The sequence below is a fragment of the Thermobia domestica genome, chromosome 14 (assembly GCF_964235325.1).
Source record: "Thermobia domestica chromosome 14, izTheDome1.hap1.1, whole genome shotgun sequence".
NCBI classification, from domain to species: Eukaryota; Metazoa; Arthropoda; class Insecta; order Zygentoma; family Lepismatidae; genus Thermobia; species Thermobia domestica.
Genome location: NC_137467.1, coordinates 6,922,257 through 6,939,302, shown reverse-complemented (window position 1 = coordinate 6,939,302; position 17,046 = coordinate 6,922,257). Strand labels below are relative to the sequence as shown.

Below are 17,046 nucleotides of genomic sequence, written 5' to 3'. Positions count from 1 at the left end.
TGGTAATGATTATATTTTATCCCATTATAATATATGCAATTATTTTATCACGAAACTCACACGTAGTATTTTAGAAGTTATTTCTTAAGGTAGGAGTTGCTTTCATGTGAGCAGATTGATTTAACGAGGTACAAATGCACATCGAGACGCATACTATATACACGAAAGTGCAATAAAAACACTGTGATCGAGAATGTTACTTAACAGTGTTAAGGCGGGAGCGTACAAGGAGGCCCACTCTAGAATATGTCCGTAGGAAGCAGACTTATCATCGACGGAGGTTATAGTGCAAGAAACGTAAGAATGAGAATAATGCCTAAATAAGAATAGTGCAACAAACCCTTGATATCGTATTCACTCCTTTGAACTCAACTATAGCCCTTGTAATGATTACGTTGGTAACATTAAACTTCTGAACATAAAATACTGCCTTCCTACATTATACGAGCATGTTCCGACAGTAAAAATTATTATCCCAGCAATCCTCTTTCATATGTACTCACACATTTTAACAGTAAAATTACTATTTGTTTGACGGATTATTCTTAACCAGTTCCAAATATGGGATAGTTTAGGGGAAAAAGTCAGATGTAGATATGGGCGGTAAACACAGTAGCTGAAAGAAAATACTATCATTTACTGTTTAAAGAAAAGGCTGAAAAAAGGCTATGTTTTCAGCCTTTTCTTTAAACAGTCTTCAATGCCAGACCATAAATAACATCGAAAGGCACTCATTGCCTCTTGATATACACAATTTTGGGAACAGTTCAACTTTTCTTGAGTGTAATTCATCAGTTTGCCATATGAAGTGTCAGATTTTTAAAAGCTTAGTACACCGAACGATTTTATACCTAAGCAGCACTTTTCTCATTAACGTAAGCCAACCTAACCCGCGTTTAATGTAAAAGGAACAAAATACCGTGCAGTTTTACTATACGGACCCATAGTATAAGTAGTAGTAGCAGGAGGAAGGGGTTAGAAGCCCCGCAGGGGTTGGTTGGGTTCTGTTCTCGACGTAAAATGCGCAAATTAAAGACTTGCCTAATTTTTTCTGTACATTTTACACTCTGTGGATCCGTATAGTAAAACTGCACGCAAAATACTTAGTGAAAATTCCCTGGTGTTGCTACAAAATCAATTGATATGCTTTCTAAATGATTTAATGTAATCTCTTAAATTCCAAATACGTGCAAAAAGGTAGGAAAGAAATGATAATATTATAGCTATTCATGCACAGGTCTGATCTAAATCAGTACTCTGTTTCGCTTTCATTTGTTTTCATAGATTGCCACCTATCAACAAGTATATAAAACATGATTCAATATCTCTATGATTGTGTAAAAATTGTTTCAAGTACGTTCGAGACTCTTGTTCAAGTGTCTTGAACAATATTCTTTGAACGTGTAATTTGAGGTATTGAATGGTCTTGTCCAAGCTTTCTTTGACCGTGTATAAAAGACACTAAATTATGCATCAACTGACCGCAACAATCCCATTTTAGTTTGCGATAATCGATATAGCAGTTATATTTGAATATTTAATTTTTTCGTTGCGATCCACAAATATTTGCGAAGATGATATGGAATGAGCTGTTCCTCGTTGAATCAGATTTGGTACTATTCACTGTGAGATATAGAACCTAATGGCCTTTGGAAAGAAATACAAAATATTCCCGTCAGTGACCACTACTACACGTGGATGGAATGTTGTGATGTGATGCGTATACTTTTACTGTGTTGGTGCAGTATATTTATTTGTGCGAGTGTAGACTGAAGACCCTGTGTGACTTTGTAGAATGGCAAGCGACATAGCAGATTACAAAATAAGAGCTGAGAAGGCAGTACGTTTCTAATTAATTTATATTGAGTGTAAGAACTTATGGTACATTTTATATAAGATAACGTGAGAACCGATATTTCGTGACACAGATTTGACAATATTTTATAACAGCATCTTTTAAGAGCAATTTTTATACAGTTAAAGCTAATTTTAAAACTATGAAGGCAACTTACTAAAGGAAACGAGTATAGTTCGGTATGTAATGGTTCATTTCGGCAATGGATTACGCAATGCGAGCTGTGCATTTCGTAAATTGGGATCCCTGTTATTTCCTGGAAGCTAGAAATACCTATGGAATTTTCTAAACCCATTTACACATACATTTCGTTCGCTAATTAGTAAAACAATATTACGTGTTACGCATTATATCATAACTAAACTATTATTTATTACCAGATATAACGTGTAAATTTTCAAACGAACTTCAGGTTAACTCGCATCAGCTGCTTTTGTTTGGTAATTTTCTTGGTGCTGTTGTAGTTTTGGTGCACCACATTTTGGAAGATTTACAGGTAAAATTGAATACTTTGTATGAAAAGACATATTTATAAGGAACAAATTTCTCCAGGCGACAGGATTGGCAAGGTTCTAGATTACTGGTCCCCCCCTTCCATGGATGCGGGTCAGTGATATAGATGATCCAGAAGAGCCGAAAAACTGTATTATCAGATGACCATAAGAAAATAATACACTTTTTAGGAGCTTCCGGGTCATCTACACCACTGACCCGCATCTCCCTCCCCCTTCCCCCTGACAACAAAATTTTCTATAAAAGTATAGCAGGACAACCTTCTACTATTTCAAAAAACCTGGAGTATTATTATTTTACAAAAAGTTAAATACTTCTTCAAAGCATAGGGGGGCAAGCCCCCCTCCCTAACCCCCGACTGCAATAAACATTTCTACACACGTATGACGCAAAACACTCTAACCCAAAAAATTAGGGTCCGTGTTCCGTTAAGGAGGTCCAAAACTACACTGGACCCCCTTAAGCTAACCTATCCTAACCTAATGTAACGTTATATTATGTAATCAAACGAAAATCAATAGAAGGAAGTGGTGTCGAAGACACTGGACCCCCTTAAGGGAACATTGACCAAAATTAGCATATTCTTATTTTAAAAACGTATTATATCCTTCAAAATCATCATCGCAAGCATAAGGAAGAAGGAACATGTATCAGGTAAGCAAACACTTCTATTTATGAAAAATATAGGGGGACAAGTAATCCAAAACCTTCCCGACAGAATTTTATACAAAGTAATGCAGCTGTATTGTATCTTTGCCAAAACCCATTTCTTTTCACTATTCTCGCTTACTGTATACCCACCATCGCTGACGCGTCCATTCCGTGCAGATGCAATCCCGCACAGGCCCATCAGCTTCACCCTGCATAACCGGGGTCGAACCACGGACTTCTCACACCAGTACTTCTTTTCAAATAAAGGTAAGGGTTGATTTGATTTGCAGTATGTAATATTTTTCTTTTATTGCCAGTTTCAGATAGAACAAACCACACGAAACTGTATGATCGGTTATATAACAATCTTTAACCCGTGCAGGTTTACTTTTGGCGCACTACTCGAAATAATTGTTGAAAAAAATATAATTCTTTCACTAATTTCCTTCGCATTGTTCCCTAAAAGATTTGCACTGGACGACATGAAAATGTCTCATTTGCCGTAGATAAAAGTCGAGTGGGCCGCCAGAAGTAATTGTTGAAAATTAACAATTCTTATACGATTTGAGTATAAGTACGGCTTCTGGGTGTGTGACAAAAACTACAGTGAAAAGAACACAAACCATCGTGTGCTAGGTGGCCACTAAAAACCATGAAAGCTATCTAACCAATTCAGTGCAGGGAGAAGCTGGTGGGCTCGCGCGGGGACTTCGAAGGGAGCAGACGCATCAGCGATGGTAAGTATACCCGTGAGAGTATTGAAAAGTAATAGGTTTTTGGCAGTCATACGAGTTTCAAAGGACTTGCCATGGTTTCATACTATTAACACTCCACTTGTAGACTACAGGTTCTGTACACTGTGCAGAAATATACCGCCGATGGATAGTATTATCTACCTTTTCATTAGGTACTTCATAAACTTCACGTGCTGCGCTCTTGTTGAAGTATCGATTTTAAGCTCGAGACGGACATGAATTAAGATGTAGCGATAATCAGAGAGTGTAACGTTACGTTTCTTCTGTAGTGAAAATGCCATTTTTGGCCCGACTTAAGACTTCCGGTACGTGACGTTTGGCCCCCGCCGTTTGGGCGCGAGTTAAATTAAAAAGTCATTATGTTAGGCGCTGAGTACTAAGTTCGAATCAAGATATCACAAGGTGTCTACTGTAGTGGAAGTCCTTGAATTATACTGGATTTTGTTTTACATAGGCCTACTAGAAATACTGGAATTTCAAAATTCTAAAAACTGAATTAACAATTAAATTTTGTAAATTTAAGTTTCAGCCAATGTTAAGTGTGCTTTTTATTTGATAACTTTTCAAGCTAAGGTAAGTAGACCAGACTAGATATGATTGCCTGCATTACATACATAGTGAGCCTATTCCATTAAAAAAAACTTACAGCAGGCCTTCTACTGTAGTTATGCAATAAGTGTAAATGTCAAACACATTTCTAGTGGCTAAATGACCAATATATGTACACTTAACAATTATTTTTCACTTTGAAATCGTTCTTTTTTCCTTTCGCTACTTTCTTCAATGCAGATTAAATGCTTACAATGGTACGAAAAAAAAGTGTGTTAAGTTTTGATTTTTATATTGGAATGTTAAAAAAAAAAAGTGATACCCGAAATACGGCATACTGCAGTTCCTAAACTCAATGTCTTAGACACCCTGTATTAACATCTTTCCCTTAACTCGATTAAGATTTAGGATTTTTAGATTTCTGGGCTTTCGGCATCTAAGGCCATTTAGCCCGTCACGTTTGAGGGAGTACACTATCCGGGGAAAGGGGAGGAAGGAAGCGGCGTGGACCTATAAATTAGGCATTTGCCTGGTGTGAATGACGAAAACCCAGGAAAACCTCATTCAGGGTGGCTGGCCTGAAAGAGCGTGTTACAATTTTTCGACCGAATGCCCCCACCGGGAATCGAACCCGGGACCGCTCGCACCGAAGGCGAGAGCGTTAGCGAATACGCTACCCGGGGCCACTTCCCTCAACTCGAGTGCGCGGAAATCTTTTATTGGTAGGTCTTTATTGGACTTAAGGAAGAGAAGAGTTTGGCAAACGTAATACGAAAGAAAACAAATTTTAATATTCATAAGTATGTAATTATTAACTTAAAAAATACAACAAAAATTAAATCAATATGTTTTACTTAACATTAAGAAAATTATTAACAGTTCGTCTGATTCCTTCATTTCCTAGCTTTTTTATATAATACAAAAGTGAGATCATTAGATCAGAAGTACAAGAATTGTAAACAAGCAAAAATCAATCCATGACGAGATTAGGCAACAAATGCCACAAACGCATTAAACTATTTAATTTAGATGAATAAATAAGATAGAGAGAGAAAATATACAGATAAATGAAGTGAGATAAAGATAAAGTGTAGGAAATGTATATATCTTGATTCGCGCGTAGATTTCAGTGCCTAGCTTATTTTATATGTCGTAAATTGTGGTTTTTACTATGTACCTCGCGCCCAAATGGTGGCTCCCAAACGTCCTGTCCCGAAGACTTCGAACTGCAGGCACTAGTACAGCAAATACAGGACAGATGTCCGTTATGTGCACCCTTCATACAGGACTGGATAATAGGTGGTGAAATCAGGATAATACAGCATATAGGTTATAGGATGCGTGACAACCCTAGCCATATTCCTAGTTTGAAACAACAGTGTTTCCATATTCATTAACATTGAATTACATTTCATAAAACATCCATCAAGTTTACGGACGCTAGTTTGTGTTAGAAACAGTTCTGTTTTTCTTTTAAGTTTTCGTGTGATTCATCAGATAATTTATTGCAGAACTTAACTTATTCATACTTTTTTTGTAATTTATTATTATTAGTAGTATTATTTTTAACTTTAGGAAGAAGAAATTAAATACTTGATTGAAGAGATTGCGAAACTGAAGAAAAAGTTATCAAAAGATGCCGGTCCAGAGAACGGAATCCCTCCTGAAGTTCAAGCGTTGGTAGTAGAAAATAATAAGTTGAAGTATCGTCTGGGAATTCTGAAAAGAGTAAGTATGATAAAGTTACTGACATAAACTCGAAGGTGCATAAACAAACAAACAAACAAAAAAAAGTACCTTGCACCTCGTACTCCGATTCTGTTTAAGATTCCTTTTCTGTAATATTTCAATCTAGTCTGCGACCATGACCATGTGCAATGTAAGATTTAAGGAGAAATTATCATTTCTGTTCCATGATATGGTTCTGTTCGTTCTGAAAATTAAGAAACAGCGCCAAGTGTTGCGCAAACTACACTTGTCAATATCTTCAGCACCTCTAGATATACAAAATCCAATCACTTCCTTGAGTATTGAACTTCTTTAAGTGAGAGATTATCAAAAAATGTTTCAATATCGCTTATCTTAAAGAAAACTTCCAGTGGTAGTCATCGGACACATCAGCATTGGCTTCGAAGGACGCTTGTGGAGACAGTAATTCCTAATGTTTCCTTTAAATGTGTAATTACAATCTCTTTACAACACAAATTACTAAGGCTGCTGGAAAAGTTTCTGCAGTCAATAAAAAAAATAATAATAAATAAATAAATAATAAAAAAAATACAGACGTAATATTCTGAAAATAGTTTTATTGTTTTTCGAAGTTCTCACCTTTAAAATCGATTCATTTTTAGATATTGTCAAATCAATTTTGGAAGCATTTGTTTTCTACTCTGAGGATGCTACCTCAGAAATAATCGTTTGAAATGCGTTGATAACTGCTTTAAGCGACAAGAATCTCTTACTACACATCCTATTTTCCATACGAAAAACAAAACGAAAAAAATGAAATGAAATCTTTGAGTTTTACGTCCCACGTTTATGCCGGCTAGGCTAAAGGAGACGGTGATGATGAGAAACGAATGAAATGGTGGAATGAAGAAAGTGGTCGGAAACGGGAGAACCCTGAGGAAACCCATGAACCCGGTGTTTGTCCACCACAAAGTTCTCTCGGCGAGGAACCAAAAGAAACCAATACGTAATAAATCCGGTAAGTACGAACAATGAGTGATGAATTTGACATTTTTACTGTACGAAAGTTAACAATTTGGTATGCTGAGTAGGAACTGGCGCTGTCTTGGTGAAGAATGATGTGACTTTTTTAAAAAAAAATTCACAATTCACTGATAATCTGGCAAAAATCATTCACATTTTCAGGTGTTCGATCTTCCAAATCTATAGTTGTCACAACCTTTACAAAATTTATCACTGACAAATGTGCGACCACGCTGTCGCTTGGTGCATTGTATCGGTGTTAAATTACTTGTGAAATCATGAAAGGATGATGCCCGAAAATGTTCATGAGAAGTTTCTATTTCTCACACAAAACTACGTCTTCAAACTATGCTATAGCACCTATGGTGTATAGCTGTTTAATTTGTATAAATTTTCTTAGTAATTAAGTTAGTATTGTTATGGTAATTCTAAAGAATCTTAGCTAAGGTACTTTATGTATATAGTAATATATATATATATATATATATATATATATATATATATTGCTTTTATATATTTTAAAATGTTCTGATTTTTTGTGTGTGGATGTATTCTTGTTGTGCTTGTAACATATTTTTAATTTAACAGTATTAGAAAGTTAGAGGAAGAGATCTGGACTTGACTCTTGTATACGCCGTGAGGAAGCATCCCTTTATATACAAGGAAGTAGGGGGAAATTGTTTGGATAAGGTTTTCTTCAAGTTTTAAAGTATTTTGGATGGAGCGGGTGGAATGAGCTGCTTCTGATAGATTTAAGCAAGTTTTTAAGTGATGAAATCTGCGACTTCGTAAATCATAGCTAGTTTTTTTACGTGACATAGGCCAGAGTAGCCTACACTGAGGGTTTCTCTTTAGATTTTAATGCTAGCACTGGTTCTGTGTGAGAGAGTGACTTGGGCGGTTACCTTCTTTAGTGCTCGCCGGAATGAGAATTTAAATGAGGTTCTCTGATGATTGTAAGGACTCAGGAATTCGAATAGGCTAGAGACAGGCTTGAGTTCCTGTTCGAGTCCATAATAAATTTCAGTATCTTTAGGGAAATTGGAGGAGCTTGATTGCAGATAGCAGGCCTAATAGTGGAGATCTCTGCCTTTAGGCGAGCTTACGGTTACAGAGCAAGTAACCTTATGGCACAGTTTTTTTAATAACTACACAGGGTAATTCCAGGTTTTTATTTAAGTTGATACTTTTTTTTCTTCCTGCCGACCTTAGTTTTGTGTTTATCTTTTCCTTGATAGGCTGGAGAAACGAGAAAAGGAGGAAGAATTCCTCCCGAAATCTATGAATCTTGGCTTCCTTTAGTTACCTTTTCTTTTATTACTTTAGCATACCCCTAGACGAGCTAAAGAAGCAAGATTCCGGCTTATACCTCTTTTCCTACTTTACTTGTTACTTCTGTAGATAGAAGATGGCGGGGAAGGAGAGAGAGGGCGGGCAAGAATAGCAACTATTGTAAGAAAAATTGGACTTATATTCTTAAGCAAACAAAGGTAATTTAAACATAGAAACATCTATTCTTTCGATTTTTTTAGTCACGGTACTCTTACCTCCACCGTTGGTAGTAATTTGCAGAAACTTCTCAAGCAGCTTTCGTATATCGAAGTTCGATCTTGTGAATTGAGCTTGGAATCGTGGATGTGATGGTGTGTTTTTTCTTTTGCAGGCAGTGAAAGCTGAGGAAGCGAAGAGTTCACAAGGAACGATGAATATTCAAGATACTCTAGTAGCTTTGTTCACGAAAGCCGTCCAAGAGGCTTTCCCAGATATTCCAGATCCTCCTGTTCCAGTATTACCCTCGACGAATCCCAAATTTGGTGATTATCAGTGCAATTCTGCGATGCCGATATCTCAGGTATTTAATAATATTTATAACTCTTGGAGATAGTGTCGTGCTGAATGCTCAGTATTCATGTCTTTTAACGCGAGACCTTTATTCCTGAATTCAATTTCCGGCAAAAGTACTTTCAGTTCATTTATTTATTCCACTTTAAGGTGTATTGGTGATTTAGATTTATACACGGTATTACATAAACGTGCCATAATATTTTGGGAACAGATTCCTTACAACAAAATAGGTTAAAAAAAAAAAAAAAAATTCATATGGACTTGTGCTCAAAAGTGGATAATTTCGGAGTTATAGGGTACCGAAAATGTGAACTAAGTACACTTTAAAAGATCATAGCTCCACTTCTATGGAACCTATCGTAGTAGGGTCAAGACACCACCGAGGAACTGGTATGTGGACTATCCAAATATCCATCTTTCAGAACCTCCAGTACTTGAACAATCATTTTTGGAGAGGCTATTTCGGAGTGCTTGATCACTAGAGCAACCCACATTATGCTTTTTTTTTTTTGGTTTAATTATGCTTTATTTTTTTGCAAATTATGCTTTATTATTAATTTCAATCATTGTTTTACATTAATTGTATATAATGTGTAATATTTACTATACATTAAATATTCTAAATATTTTGATCTCTTTTTAATAATATTTTATGCAACCAGTCTCTTTCATATTTAATGAACTTTCTACTTTATGTACTGTAAAGAGATGCTTTACTCGAGTCAGGTTTTTTTTTTTAATATTACTAGTGTGTGCGCCTTAGAGGTGCATACATACAGAAAGGGACGGTAAAAGATGCCACCAAAAAGTACACAAGATGCTCAAGTTCAAGAGGTACACAAAGCAATATAATGTGGAGTTCTTGTGTATTATTCATTGTTGGCGGAAGTTTTCTTCTTCTCCTTTTTCCTTTTCTCCACATCAAAGGATTACAACGAAAAGTTTACAGAAATAAAAATAAGCTTTTCATTGTTGCATTGTTGTTCTCAACGCTTTTGTTTTGTAAGTATTGGTTTTAAAAAATATTAATACAATATGTAGTTAAAGAGTTTTTTTTTTAAGAATTGTGCTATATCTTTTAAATTATGCTTTATGCTTTATTTTGTAAAATTATGCTTTTAAAATTAGTTTCTTCTGGACCCTTAAATAACCACAACCATGTTCAAGGTACCAACCATATGTCTAAATCAGAGATGGCCATTTTCCACTGGGCTCGCTCGGGCTCGCGCTCACTTCTCTCAACTGAGTTCGCGCTCACTCGGGCTCGCGCTTATCTCTCTGGACTGGGCTCGCACTCACTAATCTTATCTGGGCTCGCGTTCATTCGCACTCACGCTCATTTCTCTTAACTGGGCTCGCACTCACTAATCTCAAGTGGGCTCACGCTCTTGAGCCCGAGCCCGGTTGAGCGTGAGTGCCCAGCTCATGAGCGTCGGGCTCGCGAGTTTGGACACCTATGGTCTAAATTGCTATTATGCTTTTTATGCTTTTGGGTTGCTCTAATGATCACTCTCTACCTACTTCCCTAAAAATTGGTGTGCAAGTACTTGAGCATTCTTAAACATGGATATCTGGATAATTCACATACTATTCCTCAGTAATGTCTTAATCCGACTACGATCGGTCATATAGTAGTAGAGTTATAAACTTTTAAAATACACTTATTTCACTTTTTCAGCACCCTATAACTCCGAAACTATCCACTTTTGAGCATAGGTCCATATGAATTTTATATATATATATACTTATTTTGATGTGAGTAGTCTGTTCCTGAAACATTATGACACATTTGTTCAACATTCTGTATAACCTTTGATCGTTTAATGTAGTACACTATATTGTAATTAAGTAGAAAAATTGGAGTTCGAACTGGTGGGGGACTCGATTTGTTTGTTTCGATTGGGAGATACCATCCGTTTCAGTATGGAAGCTATATGAGACGAGAACGTACAGCCTTACGTAGGATTCGAACCACATGTGAGCTCGCACTTGAAATCCAACCCGAGTCTCTCTCGTCGTAGCGCGTATGCTAACCATATAGCGATTCGAATCTCTGGTGGGAGTGGAGAGGGGCTTCGACTACAAAATGTTCCAAGTGCGAATAAGTGTAGTCACTATTGTGGATAACAAAGAACTCTGAGGAGAATAAAAACAAGTTAGCGAGATAAGACATTGGATTGCAAGCGATGTAAAATTGTAGTGTCGGCTCACAGTCAACACTTGAGCGCAGAGAGTTAAAAAAAATGTATATAACAACGTAATTTTGCAGAATGCGGATTGGGAAACCCTTTCAGAGGTAAAGATATGTGTTGTAGGTAGAAGCTCGTTGATTTCAGTAGGAAGCTTGTACAATAACAGGGTGTCTATCGGTCACAAAAATCACGACAAAGTCACGAAATCAGAAAATGGTCATGAAAGTCACGAAATTTAGCTTTTGGGTCACGATTTTTTTTAACTGTTCAAATGTAAGTGCAGATTGTAAAATTTTGTTCTATAAAACGTCAAAGTTCACCACCAAAAACGTCTATGATCAGCTTTAGACGCTACCAAATCGCAAGCAAAATGCGTTTCTATCGCATGAATGAAAATTCGGCCTAATTCGCACCCAAATTCACCCTTGAAAATATTAGGAAATTTTATGATTTGGTAAAGAAAAGGTCACGAAAAAGTCACGGAATTTCATTTTGCGATTTTAGTAGACACCCTGAATAAGCAACAAAAGTTCTTTCCGTTTGGTGAAATTAGTTTCGTAAATAATTTCAGAATGGAAAGACAGTTTAAGTACAGTTTGCAGTAAAATAAAAATGTAATTTTCTAAAGAAATAATAAACACTTCTGACCAGAGTATATACACTTGTTTATTAAAAACTAAATTCCAGTGTAACAGTTTCAACAACGTAACGTTGTCTTCATTAGATGAAGACAACGTTACGTTGTTGAAACTGTTACACTGGAATTTAGTTTTTAATAAACAAGTGTATATACTCTGGTCAGAAGTGTTTATTATTTCTTTAGTGAGTTCCAGAGTCGTGATGGAGATAGAGTTGCATGTAATTTTCTGTACATTCCAGCCTTGAAACTCGGTAAAGCTGTGTAGGTTCCACTGTTATTTCCAAAATAAATTTTTTACCAAACGGGAAGAACTTTTGTCTCTGTCTGTACATGAGTGATCTTGAAGCAGTAGGTTCGGTCTCATATAGCTTTGGTCGTGAAAACGGACTTTAACTCCAGTCAACCTAGAGAGCCGTTCCAGGTCAAATCAACACAATTTGAAGACAAAATTTACCTTACTAGGGATGCGCACGAGACTAGATTTGAGACTGTCTTGTCTCGAAAATGTGCTGTAAAAGTGATGTCTCGACTCGAAAGATGTATATTTTTCTGTTGGGAGAGCTGTGTCTCGACTCGTCTCGTGGCAATCCCTATAACCTAACCATCTCAGATTGTCATGGAATTTTGCACAAGGATACTATTCATATAGACTAAGAAAAATACCCAATTTCATCTTTATATATCAACCGGTATTGTAGATAAGGCTGTAAAATGTTTAAAAAAAAAATGCCCAAAATACTGTGTTCAATGTATTTTGAAATTAGAATTGCAGCTCTCCTAATTGAGCTAGAGAGCTGGTTGAGGTGTCATTTTACAGCATTTTTCATGCCCCTTCCTGTGGTGTACATTATCATATAGGCTGATACAGACTTGTTCTTTCAAAATCAGAATCAAATTTTTCAAAACGTACATATTTTAAAATTTTGAAATTAATTCCATGAATAGATAGTATTGTGTAAAGCACCTGGCAAAGTATGAATTTGAAATCGTAATGGGTTCATTGTTATAAAAATTCAAAACTAACACTAGAGTTTTCATTAATACCCTGTACCTAGCTGGAAAAAAATATATTTACTTGTGGGAGTAAATTTGAAGAGTAGAGTAATGGTCTGCAATATATCATACGGACTTGTAATCTTTTGGCAATGCTTATTAGCTCATACTTTATAATAATAATAATAATAATAATAATAATAATAATAATAATAATAATAATAATAATAATAAACCTTACAGCCAAGTTAAAAGTGATGATACATTTGAACTCCAGTTTTATAAAAGTTAATAAAATAATATTAATACAAGTTTCACAATTAAAAATGTTACTGTAAATAAACGTGGTTTGTAAAAAGAATATATATAACACTGATACAACAGCAGAGTTGGCTGGTTTAAACCAGTATTTCTTAAATAAAAATTTGGTTTAAACAAAAAATGCCACAAATCGTGTGAATTTCATAGTGAACTTTTCACATATCTCTAATCATCTGAGGGGGGCGTTACTTGAACCTAATTTTCGCCTTGTAGTTAAGGGGTCCCGATGGGCCCGCAAAATTTCTCCCAACTGAAACCCAGTAGCGGTTCAGATGCCACTTCAAGTAATATGTCCAATCCTTCATAACCTCGCTCTCAACATAAGGACGTTAAGCCTAAACAAACCAAACAAACTGAAATCGCTTTAGCAGGTAGGCCAGGGCCCACCGAAAAATTTTGAAAAATATGAAAGTCTAAAAGATAATACGTAAATATATATTTACTGCACTCCTATACATTTATATTTAAAAAAAAATAAAAAAAAAACATTGGCCTACTCAAAATTAAAATCCTGAAGCCGCCCCTGCGAACGAAACAAATTCTATTTTATCTATCTGCTTGCCTGAATCTCTGTTTCATAGTTATATCAATATTTTTAATTTTGCTTAAATATATTGATAAAAAGTAGGCAAGCTTTTTCGATTACATCTGTAGCTTATCAATTGGACTTTTTAATTTTAAAATTCGAGCATTTATTGTTTGTATAAACGCCATTTTAACGCACTGGTTATCAGGGATTTATTTCGGGCCATCCACAGCTTTTTAGGGAGGGGGGGGGGGTAAATTCAGTATGAATTCAAATTGTTTTAAAATTTGATAGGGTTTATAGGGTTGGGAAAAGGAAGTGTCGAAATCTCCAAATAAACTTCAATGAGAAGACATATCAAGCTATGTCACCGCTGTCTAGGAAATTGGTGGCTCGGGTATGTTTTACACAGGGCTCATAGCGACTCACTAAAAGTTACTTTTTTTCAAGTTGGTCACTAAAAGTTTACTTTTATTCAAATTTGTCACTAAAAGTTCCTTTTTTGGGAAGTAAAGTGATTTTTTTCGTGTGACTTATGTTTTGCATTGACAGTTTTCTACGAAAAATATTAAAAAAATAAATGGAAAAGGCAGAAATTTGTTACTCATTACTCTTCTGAAAGCTTCAGTATTTGCTGCCACATGTGAAACAGTCAGCTTTATTCTCACTTCAGCTTTTATTCTTTCTAAAGCACAGTGGATGGTTGGTGGATGCTTATGCTCTCAAGGTGGGGTTGAAAACCCTTCTGTGTCTATTCTTTCTTCTATCATAACAGTCTTTTAGTTTTCTCTCGCAATAGTTAACGCTCCGCTCAACGTTGTGTGTGTGTGTGTGTGTTTGTGGGGTTCATCATGTTTGTCTTGTGTTATGCTTCTTGTATGTTCTTCTCAAGAGTAGGTGTTGAATTTGAATATTTCACGGCTTTGAGAACTCTCAATGCTAAGTTAAATATAATGTCTGGGATGAAGAAATTCGGAAATAGGCCAGAACTGGTTCCACTTACTTAGAAGCTTCTTACATCTGCTAAGTCTGCTTACCGTAACTACAAAACATACTTAGAAAACCTAAAAAAGGAGGAAAATCAAAAAGAAGAAGAAAAGATGAAACAAACCAACAGAGAGAGAGATGGAGAAAATGACAAAGGAAAAAAGGGACGTGATGAGATTTTGGTCACTTTTCAACTATTTACAAGAGACCAGACCACTATGAGCCCTGTTTACAGAAAAACGGAGAACTTGATAAAGTAAAAATAACTTCTTCATTCACCTGGGCCATCTCCAAAAAATGCTGATGTTCTGTGGATGTTAGTAGAGGACGTTTTGATAAAAGTGAATCCTGTAAATCTCATTGGAAGAAATTACTTTCTCCTTGAAAGTGATGTATGTCGCACAAATGTGGCTTTTTTTAAACTTCAAATGATAAACATATCCTACTACTTAGAGAAAAGTTTTACTATTGACTCTTCTCTACTCTTTCATCAAGTAAGTATATAGTTTTATTTTATTTTCTCAGAAGTGTAAAACTTAGCATTCTTGTGTTATTACCGTACGTACAGAGTATTCTTGATTTTTTTCTTTTTTTAACCAATGAACCCATCATCATTCCAAATTCATCCTTTGCCAGGTGCTTTACAACAATACTATCTATTCATGGAGTTAATTTCAAAATTTTAAAATATGTACTTTGTAGAAAATTTTGAAGTAAAATGTTTATTTTGAAAAACAAATTCTGTGGTAGTCTATATGATGTTGCATACCACAGGAAAGAGGATGAAAAATGATGTAAAATGATACCTCAACCAACCCTCTAGCTCAGTTAGGAGAGCGGCAATTCCAATTTCAAAATTCATTGAACATGCTATTTTGGAGATTTTTTTTTTTTTTTTAACTTACGTAGCCTATCTTCAGTATCCGTTGATATATAAAGTTGAAATTTGGTATTTTTGTTAGTCTGTCTATAGGGCATCTATGTACCAAATTCCATTAAAATCTGAGATGGTTATGGAATTACCCCCGTACAGATGCGAATAGTGGGAAATCAAATCTGACACTTTTTCACCAGAGGTGATATGCTGTACCAGTTCCCCCTCTGCACTGCTAGTACTATGCAAAAATGACAATGAAACGAAATCGTGTTAACGTAAAGTTACTAATGTGGTGTGTAATCAAAACGTGTTAACTCTAATTTTCATTTTTTTAGAACTAAGTTTTATGTATTAACAAGCTGAATCATTTTACTTAGTAAACACAAATTCGAATACGCTTCTAAAATCCATTTTGATATATCTGGACATACCAAACTGTAAAGGGAGTTCGAGTTACATACAGATGTCTATACCTGAAATAAACCGATTTTGGAGATATTATACTTTGACCAGACGCCATAACAATATTTATTATGTTCTGTATAATTTTCAGATACTCAAAGGCCAAGGGATTAAATCATCGCCACGAGATATCGCCAATAAGATAATCCAGTGCCTGCCGGAGAACAAAGTGGTGGACAAAATAGAAGTGGCTGGTCCAGGTTTCATTAACATCACACTAAGCAGAGCGTTTGGAGCTGAACAGTTGGCCACGATGATCAGAGAAGGAGTGAAACCCCCTCGTATACATAGCAGAAAACGCGTTGTTGTGGACTTTTCGTCGCCAAATATTGCTAAAGAAATGCATGTTGGACATCTCAGGTACAGTGAAAAGTCTGGGCTATCGTTTATTTCGTTCAAAAATGACTGACTTACAGAAATCAAGTGTATTTTGAAATTAAAACTAAATGTATCAGAGTTCACACTAACCGTTAAAGTCAGGGAAATTGCTGTATCAGGGTTCCAACTGATCTGGAGAAATCTGTTTCCCTGACTTCCCTGACCTTTGGCAGGAAATTCCCTGACTTTCATTATAGGTGTCGGATGTCACTGACATACAAATAAGGAGTAAGTAACAGTTAATATTTATATATGAGAACATTTATTCTATAGAGACAAACAGTAATCAATTGCTCATACGTACATTCCACTTACCTTTCATAAAAATCTGAACAACGTCCATGATAATAGTTGGCTAAACTGAAATTGGGATACAATTAATGTTAGAAAACAAACTTTATAAAATTTCCCTGAGCTGTCCCTGACCAGTAGGAATCCTATATATATATATATATATATATATATATATATATATATATATATATATATATATATATCAGAGAAGAGACAGGGAAATGCAATCAGATTCCACGAAAGTAGTGTGTTTCTATTGGTTAAACGATGTTAACAATCATACAGCTACTCGCAGAAGATATAAGGAATAACTCGAAGAATTAATGCAGATTCAAAAAGGTTATGATACGAAGGGTGTCAAAAGATAATTATCCTTACAAATAAAGAATTTGAAAAGCACTGAAAGGTATTAAAACTTTGAGGTTTGAAAGAACAAAAATTTAATTTAAAAAAATAGGTGCTATAGAAGAAGAAAATAAGATACATTTGTTGGTCG

The 17,046-nt window shown here is 35.5% G+C and overlaps 1 protein-coding gene across 2 annotated transcripts in view; it reads left to right on the top strand.

Annotated features, from left to right (window-relative positions):
* The first annotated feature begins 1,672 nt into the window (after positions 1 to 1,672).
* The window catches only part of ArgRS (arginine--tRNA ligase-like protein), a 51,186-nt gene continuing 35,812 nt past the window's right edge, over positions 1,673 to 17,046 (top strand). Inside the window, exons 1-4 of one of the 2 annotated variants that reach the window (XM_081737660.1) lie at positions 1,673 to 1,840; positions 5,899 to 6,051; positions 8,699 to 8,887; positions 15,970 to 16,238. In XM_081737660.1, the coding sequence (XP_081593786.1) occupies positions 1,796 to 1,840; positions 5,899 to 6,051; positions 8,699 to 8,887; positions 15,970 to 16,238 (656 nt within the window). In that variant the 5' untranslated portion in view covers positions 1,673 to 1,795. Of the gene's footprint in view, positions 1,869 to 5,898; positions 6,052 to 8,698; positions 8,888 to 15,969; positions 16,239 to 17,046 lie in introns of both variants that reach the window. The other variant, XM_081737661.1, reaches the window with a different exon arrangement.